The 13,062-nt window shown below is 35.6% G+C and overlaps 1 protein-coding gene across 2 annotated transcripts in view; it reads left to right on the forward strand.

Moving 5' to 3' along the window:
* The window catches only part of STK33 (serine/threonine kinase 33), a 161,572-nt gene that overhangs the window by 91,940 nt on the left and 56,570 nt on the right, over window positions 1–13,062 (forward strand). For both annotated transcript variants that reach the window (XM_076002196.1, XM_012783956.2), the window contains exons 4-7: window positions 351–738; window positions 1,847–1,960; window positions 7,581–7,694; window positions 10,979–11,083. In XM_076002196.1, coding sequence (XP_075858311.1) covers window positions 514–738; window positions 1,847–1,960; window positions 7,581–7,694; window positions 10,979–11,083 — 558 coding nt within the window. In that variant the 5' untranslated portion in view covers window positions 351–513. The remainder of the gene's footprint in view (window positions 1–350; window positions 739–1,846; window positions 1,961–7,580; window positions 7,695–10,978; window positions 11,084–13,062) is intronic.

Here is a 13,062-nt window from a genome sequence, read left to right on the forward strand (position 1 = left end):
TTATACTGTGACCAAGTAAACACACACACACGATACATATATATCTGTATAGTTAAAAGTTTCACAGAACTTACCAAAGATGTATGCAAAATACGCTGATATTATTCTCGTCTATTTTAAAAAATTGATATCAACCTACCAAACTGATTTTATAACTTACTACCATAGTTTGATAAGACACTGTTTCAGACCATGTTTTTTAGCAGTTTTGTGGTCCAATTTTGTTGTAAAGATTAACTTTTTATGTTTATGCTGGATGCTTTTAATGCTAGTTGCTAGTTTTTCTCTGATTTTTAGTAGGGTAGTCGGATAAGAATTTTCTAAATGGTGAATTTCTTTTCTTTCTACAGCTCTCATGTGTGAATATAAACCTAGTGCATCATTAACCTAAGGACTTCACCAGTTGGAATTAACAGTTTCACCATCAACTGCCTTACCCTTTTTGGTCTGGTTTTCTTCCTCAAACAGTGGAAATATCTTTCTTTCAAGTTGCTTTTGTTGCAGAGTTAAGCAATGGCTGATAGTGGCTTCAATAAAAAATCCACTAAATGCCCCAGCTGTTCCTCTGCTTTTAAGAAAAATGAACTTTGTGTATGTTCTTGTAAAACTAAGTTGTCTCCAGTTTTGGTGGTGGAAATGTCACAGACATCAAGCACTGCTAGTACAGAAGCTTTAGCTTTACCAGAGAGAAAAAAGGAAAAAAATACCAGCAGAGACATTGGCCCTGTGAAAGATTCGGTAAATATCGAAGATTCTACATCTCAGCGCAAGTTGACCTCCTATTCCCTCCTATCCCTTCCCTAGCTTCTTACATATCCCGTGAGTCTTTGATAGCAATTCATTGCCTTCTTAACTATTAAAAGAACATGTCTTTCTCACAGAGGAGGTGAGCAAAATTGGTTAGTAACTTGTTTTATGATTTTTCCAACTACTGCCCAAATTAATTATTTCTCAGGATCCTGAAAAATTAGGGATGTTATTCCAGCTTCCTTTCTTAAAATGGTTTATACAGAAAAAGGTTTTTAATTTGAATTAAACCTGAAGTTTTATGTATTTTTTTCAACTGATGGAGAATGAGATTTACGGTTGTGGTCAAATAAAAGGTGGTTATGGCTTTATTATTTAAGATAATTCCTGGTTATATAGATGGAATATTAACTATACTTTACAAAATCAATTTGTATTAGTTATAATCTATGGATACCCAATTGGACTGATCTGGATGTATTCATCTTTATAGGGAAGAGGCAGTGTGTAAGATTGTAGTTGATATAGAACAATGTTGGAGACAGAGAACAGTAAGTTTAAGAAAAGTCAAGTTCTCATCCCCAAAGTCATATCTTTTTCATATTTTCACTCTCAACTATTATTTCTACTTTGTATTATGGTATAGATACTGCCATATAGGGGTCTCTTAGTGAGGTATTACAATATTATTTTCACTCTAAACATATTTTTGAATGTCTGGCCAATAATTTATGTATAAACTATTTGAGATAATTGTTATATTTTGAAATGAGGGTGATTGAGAATATTGTGAAGTTGCCTTCTTTGGTGATTTTAAAGAATCATCAGGTAAGTTTTGATGTATCTGCTACAATATAGACTTGACTAGATTTAGGAGATTGGATTGAATGATTTTATGAGGTCTCCTTTAGCCTAATGATCCAGTGAAATTGGTATAGGGCTTAGAATTTGGAAAAGACAGTAAACTACTTTGTACAAAGAAGATATCATGGCACACACTAAAGATTTACCAGATTATTTAAGTTAGGGTTCTTTGTCAACCAAGACTATCATATCTTAAAGTTTTTTTGGTTTTTTTTTTATTCCTTTTTGGTCCAAGTCTTCAAGAATCTCATGTGTAGAGAGAAAAACATCTCAACAACAATGGGGTCGGGGGAACTTTACAGAAGGAAAAGTTCGTCATATAAGGATGGACAATGGAGCTGCTATTGAGGTATAGTAAGTAAACTGAAGCTATTAGGAACCTTCAGTCTTTCTTCTAAGTCAATAGTTAATGGCAAAAATGATTTAAAAATAAGTCTCTAAGGAAAGGAAGTAAAGAAAAGAGGAATTTTACCATTTTCAAGTATGTAACAGTTTTACTAAAGAAAATAAAACTAATTATTTTCTGTTGATGGAGGACCAAATGGACATTAATTAAAGTGAAGAGCATTTTTATTAGACAGAATGAGAATATTTGATTTTTAGATCTTGACCGTTGCTGATAGCAATAGTGGAATCTTTGTGTAGACCTCTTTAAGATGCTGAGAAACCATATGATTTTAGATTGGCTGTTCACTTCCTTGGTGACTGGTAGTGAGGCCAGAATCTCCCTCGTGAACCCCTCCATCTTTTCTAGCTTATCATTGGATAAATACCAATATTCTTTCCAGGATTCAAATTATTATATAAAATTATGGATTAAATATTAGAATAATTAAAAAAATTAAAATGTGTTTCTTTAACATCAGATTAAAGGAACTGCTACAAGAACAATTACATCAAGAAGAAAATTGCATTAATGTTAAATATCTGTTAAAAATTGTTTTAAAAGATATTTGGGAATTTATTTGAAGTGATCAGAAAAACTTCCTGAGAAATTCTGACTTGAAAAGTTTAAATCTCTCCTCTTTAAATAAAGGGCATGTGCTTAAAAAAAAAAAGAACCCATAAATTTACCAAGTTTTAAATTTAGCCACAGAGCTTTTATAAAAACAAAATGTATTTGTTATAAAAAATTAGAAAAGTAAAGATAGAAAAGTGAAGAAAATAAAAATCATCAGCCAAATATAACCAATTGAACAATTATCACCTTTACTTCATTGTTTTTCTATGCATGTACTAGTTTTATTCTATTTTTCTTTAGCATTTTTCCTGTTTTGAATTATGGAATATTTCAAATGTATACATATTTTAAAGAAATAACCTTAACTGGTATAATTGAAATTGAAGATTGAAGCTTCTCTTCCAATGATGAATACATAGAAAAACAACAACAACAAAAAAGAAATTGGAACTTCTATTCCCCAATAAAATGGACAGGCTCACTGTAGATATTTTTAACACTTCAGATAAATATAAAGAAGGAAGTTATAATCATCCTCAATTCTATAGATAACTACTGTTAATACTTAGACGAACATTTTTCCAGACATCAGTGTAAGCACCTCCACATACATACATTTTCCGGTGGGATGATGTCATATATGCTTTTCACCCTCTACATTATATCATGTACTTCTTCTATGTCAATAAAAATAGATCTATATTGTCATTTTAATAGTATCCTCTTAAACTTATTAGAAATAAGAAGTTGATTTCTCCTTATTTTCACCACTATGTGATAATATCAAAGCAGTTAGCTGAAGAAAAAGATTAGCTAATACAAAACTAGTTGGCCATTCCTCATTTTTAAAATCTTGTTAAGATACTGTGTCCAAATTGTGGTTCTATATATTTAGAGAGATAATGGAAGTTTAACTTTTAAAGGATACAAAAATTGGGGAAATGGTTATGAAGAGAGTATTTTGTTCTGTGGGAAAAAAGGGTAAATGACCATTTTAACTGACATTTAACTCACTTTATATAATACAGGCATACCTCATTTTATTGCCCTTTACTTTATTGCATTTCACAGATACTGCATTTCTTTACAAATTGGAGGTTTTGGCAACTCTGCACTGAGCAAGTCTATTAGCACCATTTTTCCAAGAGCATGTGCTTATTTTGTGTCTCTGTATCACATTTTGGTAATTCTTGAAATATCTGTTGTATTGTTCTGTAATCAGTATATCTTTGATGTTACTATTGTAATTGTTTTGGGATGTCACAAATAAGTTGACAAACTTAATCAGTAAATGGTGCCTGTGTTCTGACTGTTCGACTGACTGGGTCACTCTTTCGTCTCTGTCCCTCTCCTTGGGCCTCCCTAGTCCCTGAGATACAACAGTATTGAAATTAGGCCAATTAATAACCCTACAGTGGACTTTAAATGTTCAAGTGAGTGGAAGAGTCACACATCTCTCACTTTAAATCAAAAGCTAGAAATTATTAAGCTTAATTAGGAAGGCATGTCAAAAACCAAGATAGGCCAAAGCCTAGGCATCTTACACCAAACAGCCAAATTGTTAATGCAAAGGAAAAGTTCTTAAAGGAAATTAAAAGTGCTCCAGGCTGGGGGCGGTGGCTCACGCCTGTAATCCTAGCACTCTGGGAGGCCGAGGCGGGCGGATTGCTCGAGGTCAGGAGTTCAAAACCAGCCTGAGCAAGAGCGAAACCCGTCTCTACTATAAATAGAGAGAAATTAATTGGCCAACTAATATATATGGAAAAAATTAGCTGGGCATGGTGGTACATGCCTGTAGTCCCAGCCACTCAGGAGCCTGAGGCAGAAGGATTGCTTGAGCCCAGGAGTTTGAGGTTGCTGTGAGCTAGGCTGATGCCACGGCACTCACTCTAGCCTGGGTAACAAACCAAGACTCTGTCTTAAAAAAAAAAAAAAAAAAAAGTGCTCCAGAGAGCACAAGAATGATTAAAAAGCAAAATAACCTTATTGCTGACATGGAGAAAGTTTTAGTGGTCTGGATAGAAGATTAAGCCAGCCACAACATTCCCTTAAGCCAAGACCTAATCCAGAGCAAGGCCCTAATTATATGAAGGCTCAGAGAGGGAAGGAAAATGTGAAAGAAATGTTTAAGCTAGCAGAGGTTGGTTCATGAGGTTTAAGGAAAGAAGCTGTCTCCAAAACATAAAAGTGCAAGATGAAGCTGCAAGTGCTGATGAAGAGGATGCACCAAGCTTTGCAGAAGATCTAGATAAGATAATTGATGAAGGTGGCTATAGATTTTCAATACAGACATTATAGCCTCATGTGGGAGGAAGATGCCAACTAGGACTTTCATAGCTAGAGAGAATAAGTCAATGCCTGGCTTCAAAGCTTTAAGGGACAGGCTGATTTAGGGGCTAAGGCCCTAAGTTGGAGTCAATGCTTATTTACCATTCCAAAAATCCTAGGGCCCTTAAGAATTATACTAAAACTACTCTGTCTGGGCTCTATAAACAAAGCCTAGATAACAGCATGGTTTACTTAATATTTTAAGCCTACTCTTAAGACTGCTCAGAAGAAAAGATTCCTTTCAGTGTATTACTGCTCATTGATAAATGCATCTGGTCACCCAAGAGCTCTAATGGAGATGTACAAGGAGAGTAATACAGTTTTCATGCCTACTAACACAACAACCATTCTGCAGCCCCATGGATCAAGAAGTAATTTTGAATTTCAAAGTCTTATTATTTAAGAAATACATTTCTGTAGGCTATATCTGCCATAGATAGTGATTCCTCTGATTCTTCTGAAACTTTCTGGAAAGCATTTCACCATTCTAGATGTCATAACAGACCCTTGTGATTCATGGGAGGAGGTCAAAATATCAACATTAACAGGAGTTTTGAAAAAGTTGATTCCACCTTTATGGATGACTTCAAGAGGTTCAAGACTTCAGTGGAGGAAGTAACTGCATATATGGTAGAAATAGCAAGAGAACTAGAATTAGAAGCTGAGTCTGAAGATGGGACTGAATTGCTGCCATCTTATGATAAAACTTTAATGGATGAGGAGTTGCTTCTTAAGGAATAGCAAAGAAAGTGAATTCCTGAGATGGAATCTACTCCAGGTGAAGATGCTGTGAACATTGTTGAAATGATAACAAAGGATTTAGACTATTACATAAACATAGTTGATAAAGCAGTAGCAGAGTTTGAGAGGATTGACTCTAATTTTGAAGGAAGTTCTGTAGTGGGTAAAATGCTGTCAGACAGCATCACATTCCATACAGAAATCTTTCATAAAAGGAAGAGTCAGTTAATGTGGCAAACTTCATGGTTGCGTTAGTTTTAGAAATTGCCAACTTTTAACAACCACCACCCTAATCAGCCAGCAGCCTTCAACATGTAGGCAAAACCTCCGCCAACGAAAAGATTACAACTTGCTGAAGGCTCAGATGATTGTTAGCATTTTTTTGTTGTTGCAATTGAGCATTTTTAAATGAAGGTAGATACATTGCTTTTTAAGACACAATGCTATTGCACACTTAATAGACAATTGTATAGTATAAACACAACTTTTATATGCATCAGCAAACCAAAAAATTGGTGTGACTTGCTTTATTGCTTTGCTTTGTTGTGGTGATCTAAAACTGGACCTCCAAGGTATGCTTGTATATAATTGGAAGTTGCACATAATTATAATAAGAATAAAATTATGTTTTATTTTCTAATTAATCATATAAGTTTTCTGATTTTGATTCTTATTATTAAGGTGTAATGAGGAAGAGGGAGGAGCTAGATCTTTTAAGGAATACCAAAAAAGCAGCTCCTGAAGGAGTTTCTAGACCATCTTGGAGAAAAAAAGTGAGCCAAAATCTTCATAAGCAAGAGAGTAGTAATAGTGTTTTAGGACAAATGCATACATGCTGAAGGGGGTAAAAATAAAGGAACAGTGGAAAGAAATCAGGGAATCCCTTCATGAAGGATGTGAATAATTACTCGGGCCTTGAATCTTCTCTTAGAAAAGTAAGAAAGGAATATAAGCTTTAGAAGATATGAAGACAAGCACCTAATTTACCTGTTGCATGACGAGTGTGAAAGTGGTCACAGAGAGAGAGAGACATCTCTAGGGAAGGCTTTAGCTGGCTGACCCAACATAAGGTGTCACCTAATGGCATTAGCTCAGCTGTTCTCCCATGTGCATGATAGATCTCCCTATGCATGATAGATCCAGAAAGTCCTGTTAATGCCCTGGAGCTGATTTGGATCTGGGAGTTTGACTTCTCACAACCAAATTTACAAGAAATGAAAGTGTAAATGAGTTACCTGTTTGTTATTTTACAATGTGAATCAGAATGCTGGTGTTGGCAAAACTATTGCATTCCCTCTTTGTTAGCAGAAGTTAAATGATAAACGGGAGGATTCTTGGTCCAGATAGCTATAATATTGGCTGTGTTTATTTTCTTCTCAGTGTTGATTTATATTAAATTTTCTAAATATATTTCACATACTGCTTTTCTAAAGCTGAAGGAATGAAATAACAAAAGAGGTTTTTAATAGAAACAATAAAGATAAAGTAGTGTTAAATAAGGAAATAATTGTTCAATGGTTAGTATAAGTTGATTTTGTAGTACAGCTTTCACAGTTTTAGAATTTTCGGGGTGAGTATATTTTATATAGACATACATACACACATATATATGTGTTGCTATTCCATTTCTCTCTTTTCTCGTGAAGATATTTCATTAATATTATAGCTTGGAAGAGATTCATTTGTATACTTTTGAGCTTTTCCACATTTTATCATTGGGATTTTTATGGTTTTCCTCTAAAGGACACTTAGTAAAATTTTTCAAACCTTATTTTTAGTTCATTAAGATGTGTTTATGAAGCAAATATGTAGTGTCTTCTATTTGACTTTACCTTGGAGCAGAATCTCTGTTCCCTTGGGTGACTGTCACTATTTTATGTTAATTTTTAATACCTGATAAATGGTAGAGAGAGTCGAAGAACTCTTATTTTTTCTCCAGGATATCTATACCTTTGGAAAAATATTGGGACGAGGGAGCTTTGGAATGGTCTTTGAAGCTACAGACAAGGAAACAGAAACTAAGTGGGCAATTAAAAAAGTGAACAAAGACAAGGTAAGGCTTATTAGCATCATATTGAGGGCACAGTGCCAGTGCAGGTGGGTGTGGACAGTGCAGTCTTTCACACTAACACATGCTGCCCCTGATCCTGAAGATCAGGGCCTGGGCTGATCGCCTGGAGAAGTGAGGGCATTTCTCTAGCCTCCTGGGAAGGGACTAATTCTTGAACTTAAGTAAGCAATTGCTGTCTGGAAAAAAGACATGAAAGGATTAACATAACCATTATAACCGAGTGTAGGTAAATTTGACCAGAGTGAGCTGAAGGTAAAGACCAGTTCTCAGCATGTGTAGGCATAGGGCTATGGGCTCGATGTCTTAGCTTGAAGTAAAATCCCGTTACTCTCTCCTGATATACTTTTGTTCTGATATACTTTTCTCTGATCCTCTCTTTTCATTTCCTTGCTGTTAGCTAACTCTCTGTTAATTTATCCTACCTGCTCTTTCAGCTTGAACCACATTTTCCACTCTCTGCTACTATACTGTTTACTTAAACCCATTGTATTCCTCTTCCTCTTGGAGTGGAGAATGACTCGGCTTCTGTTTAAGGTAGAGTCTAAAACCTCAGATTCTATACCTGATCATTTCATCAACTTTTTTCATTTCTGTGCCTGGGAAAAAACAAAATAACATTGTGGTATCTTCCCCTTGAATTTGTGAAGATAAATGTTACATTTACAAAATGAAATAGTAGGTTTTTATGTATTCTTTAAATCAAACTAGCAAATTGCATATCATTTCTCCCTAAAGTTTAGTGAGGTATCATATTAATATTAATCTTAATAAAGGGATTAAGAGCCTTTCTAGAAATCTTTAGAATTCTTTTGAACTCTAGGTAGCATCCCTACCTAAGATGTTATTTCCTTTGCTCCTTTGGTGTTAGGTAGGGTTTGGGGTTTGGTTTTAGGGTTATGTAAACAGTATACCTATTTATAGCTTTAGAAATGAATAATCTTTCAAGCACATGTTGTTGAGAGTTTGTAGGACACTAAAATAGTAAAATACTATTGCACAGACATGGAAACAACCCAAGTGCCCGTCAATTCATGAGTGGATAATCAAAATTTGGTATATGCTCACAATGCAATATTACTCAATTCTAAGAAATGACAGTGAGCTAGCCCCGTTTATACTATCCTGGATTAAGCTTAAACCGGTTATCCAAAGTGAGGCAACACAAGATCAGGAAAATGGGCTCCACATGTACTCTCCATCAAATTGGTACTGACTGATTAAAACTATGGTGCTTAAATGGTGGTTGTGCTCACCAGGGATTCGGGGTGGGGGAAGACCCACATCTTAGGGATGTGGTGAGTATCGTGGAGGGGAAGGGCATACCTCTAACCCTTCTTAGGGAGAGGCAAAGATACAAAATGTAACCAAAATGTCAAAAGAAAAACACCAAAAAAACTTTTACCGGGTGGTGGGCAGGTGGGAGGAGGGTGGGGATGGTTGTATTCCTACATAATGAGTGCGATGCACACCACCTGGAGGATGGACACGCTTGAAGCTCTGACACGGTGGTGGTGGGGGGGGCCAAGGGCAATATATGTAACCTTAACAATGTTTGTACTCCCGTAATATGATGAAATAAAAAGAAAAAAAATTCTACGAAGTAGTCTCACACATACACACAAAAAGATAGTAAAATAAAGTTATATAGTCAATATATGAATTGAACTATGTACTGGTGCACTCTACACAGGTCAAGCCATTTGGGGAACGGGGAGAAACAGAATTGAGATGGATATTATAAATTGTACAGAACTATTAGGAGAAATATCCATATCTAGTCTAGATAAAAATTCACTCCTTATAGTCACCATTTCTCTTGACCCTCTAGGCTAACCTTTAAATGTGACTTTTATTCTACATAGAAGGGGCATAGAGGGTGGGCAGTATCCTACTTACTCTTGAGATGGATGCTAAAGGTTAAAGAGCAAAGGTAATTGGAAGCTGGAATGACCCTAGGTAAAATCTGAACTAGGTATAGTTTGCCTTATGATCAATCCCTTTCTATTTTTTTAAGAACCATTATATACTTGCTCAAATTGGGTGGGGGATGTGTGGAGAAAAATAAGCCCTTTGTTATCCCTTTCAGGGATTTTTTTAATGCAGAAATAAGACCCATTAATTAGGACAGTGCTTATCCTCAAATTATAGCAATTTCAATATCAAAAGCGGCTGGGCACGGTGGCTCACGCCTGTAATCCTAGCACTCTGGGAGCCTGAGGTGGGCGGATTGCTCGAGGTCAGGAGTTCGAAACCAGCCTGAGCAAGAGCGAGACCCCGTCTCTACTATAAATAGAAAGAAATTAATTGGCCAACTAATATATATATATAAAAATTAGCTGGGCATGGTGGCACATGCCTGTAGTCCCAGCTACTCGGGAGGCTGAGGCAGGAGGATTACTTGAGCCCAGGAGTTTAAGGTTGCTGTGAGCTAGGCTGACACCACGGCACTCACTCTAGCCTGGGCAACAAGCGAGACTCTGTCTCAAAAAAAAAAAAAAAAAGGGTTAATGATTTGTGGTGGTGGTAAGGGTGGAGAAAGCCCTTCTAGAAGTTTCTTAGATGACATTGTAGACAATCAGTTACTTATATGTGGAATTAAGTCCTTGTGCTCCCTAGTATGTTACCGACTTTACCCTTTGCTGTCTGTATGGTAAGTGTTAGGTGTTAGGAGATAAAGTTGTGGTTAGGTTGGTCTGAAGACAAGGTCTCTCTCTCTTCCTGTCTCTCCCTCTCTCTCCCTCTCTCTCTCTCTGTCTCTCCCACAATTAACCAGGGGGACTAGGAAGTGACATGATGCAGAGCTGAGTGTAGAATCTTATTGCCTATTTCATATATATATCAAAATAAGACAACAGCAGAACAAAAAGAAAACATTTTGTTTTTATCTTCTCCAATTGATGTTTCTGGAAGCAGATTTTGGTTTTATTATGCTAATATCAAAGGATCAACATAATTTTAAAGGAAATATCAAAAAGCACATTAAAAATTAGAATAATTTTATGAGAGGACAGATACCATGTTGTAGCTAAGTTATAGAAACAGTCCAAGAAACAGATGTGGCTCAAGGCCAAATTATATATAACTTAAGTTGGACAAAGGAGAGAGGGGCATAATTAATTTATTCTGATCATGGGAATAAATAGCATGGTATCATTTGAAACAAACTTCTAAAAAATGTAGGAAAAAATATAAAATAACTAACTTATATGTTGAGGAATGTAAGAGTAACTTTCCTATGTGAAATCTGTGTTTCTTCATTGATTAAGGCGGGAAGCTCTGCTGTGAAGTTACTTGAACGGGAGGTGAACATCCTAAAAAGTGTAAAACATGAACACATCATACATCTGGAACAAATATTTGAGACACCAAAGGTAAAGCTCTATTATGTGCTGCATTTTAAAAGTTGTTATTGCAAAATGAATATTATTCTATTCTGAAGTAATCCCTTTGGGGCAGTTGCTCATGTCCTTGGCATGAGTCTGTCATTGGAGATTGATGAGAACATTCTAGAGTAATTTTCTTATTGTTTGTGTAATTAGGTGTCTGATGATTAGATTGATGTCTTAAGGAATATGTTCTTGGTAGCATGTTGAAAACAAATGTTTAAAATTAGAACAACTTCATACATAGCCAAATAGTGATTAGAGCTCTCCTGGAGGTGACTTTCCTTTTGCTTTGGTCCTTAGTTTCTCCATTAGAGTCTATTGGAATATTGTCATAATTTGGCAAGGTTAGCTTCATAATCAAATTGGCATGGATATATTTGGCATGACTGTGTGTAGAAGATATTTTATCATCTATATCTTACCCATGTGTTTTGTCTTCTTCTTCTCTTAGATGTTATTCTTTTTAAATACCTATAATTTTCATTTAAAGTTGTTCAGAAGCCTAGATTATTTGACATTATGTCTCCAGATTGTTTAGTACTATGGGCTTGAGTGTTTCTCTTTTTGGAAACAGAATAATATAGTGGTTGGGCATCTGGACTCTGGGGTCAGATTGCCTGTGCATTTGCATCCTGACTACACCACTAATTAGTTATGAGACCATAGAAAAGTTATTCAACTTCTTTACACCTCTAGTTTCCTCATCTATAAAATGGGTTTAATACTAGAGTCAACCTCATTTGGTTGTTGAAAGATTAAATGAGACAATGGTTATAAAGCATCTGCCTCATTAAATTTTAGCTATTATTCTTTGTTTCCTTTGCCAGCCTCTAAGGTAGTAATAGTCAATTTTGCGTATGCATTACGCTTGATCCATTAGGAGTACTTGGTAACAAAGACCTCAGTTATCCTCCGTTTATCCATTAGCAATATGGTAATGATGCCAAAAGTCTTGTCTATCCTTTTCAGTTTTAGAGATTGTGATTTCTTTTATCCCCAAATCTTCTTTGAATAGTTTTGTTCTTTATCATCAATTTTAAGCAGTTTGATTATGATGTGCCTTGGTATAGTTTTCCCCATGTTTCTTGTGCTTGGGGTTTGTGGATCTGTGAGTTTCTGGTTTTCATCAAATTTAGGAAACTTATAGGCACTATTTGCTCAATTTTTTTTTTTTTTGCCTTCCCCTGTCCCCCTTTGCGAACTCCAAGCAATATTAGATTGCTTAATATTGTCTGCAGTTTATTGATGCTCTATTCGTTTGTTTCATCTTTGTTTTTCTCTCCTTGTTTCATCTTGGGATCCCATAATCTCTTTTTCTGTAGCTTTGTATGTGTTGCTAATCTCTTGTAGTTGAAATTTGATTTGGCTTAAATATATATGTGTGTATGTGTGTGTGTGTGTGTGTGTATTCCATGTATCTACTTAACATGCTGAATCTTTCCTCATTCTTCTTGAATATAGTTATAATAACCATTTTATTGTCCTTTTCTACTGATTTTATTCTGTGTGTCATGTCCAGGTGAGGTTTGATTGATTTTTTTCTTCATTTTGAGTTACATTTTTCTTCTTTGTATGCCTGTTTATTTTTTATTGGATATCAGACATTGTGATTTTACCTTGTTGGATGCTAGATGTTTTTATATTCTTATAACCATCCTTGAGTTTTATTCTGGGATATAGTTGAGTCACTTTGAAAGTTTGATACTTTTGATGCTTGCTTTCGGCTTTGTCAGGTGGCACCAGAGCAACCTAGTCTAGGACTAATTTTTTCCTACTCCTTAGGCATCACCCTTCTGAGTACTCTCCCTAGTGCCTGGTGAGGTACAAGGTTTTCCATTGGCCTAATGGGAACACAGACTGTTCCTGGCTGTAAGCGCCAATGATTGTTCCATCTTCTCCTTTTGCATGGTTCTTTACCCAGCTTTGGGTATTTTCCCATACACATGTGCTGATTAGTACTCTTT

This window comes from Microcebus murinus, chromosome 4, assembly GCF_040939455.1.
Source record: "Microcebus murinus isolate Inina chromosome 4, M.murinus_Inina_mat1.0, whole genome shotgun sequence".
Classification (NCBI taxonomy): domain Eukaryota; kingdom Metazoa; phylum Chordata; class Mammalia; order Primates; family Cheirogaleidae; genus Microcebus; species Microcebus murinus.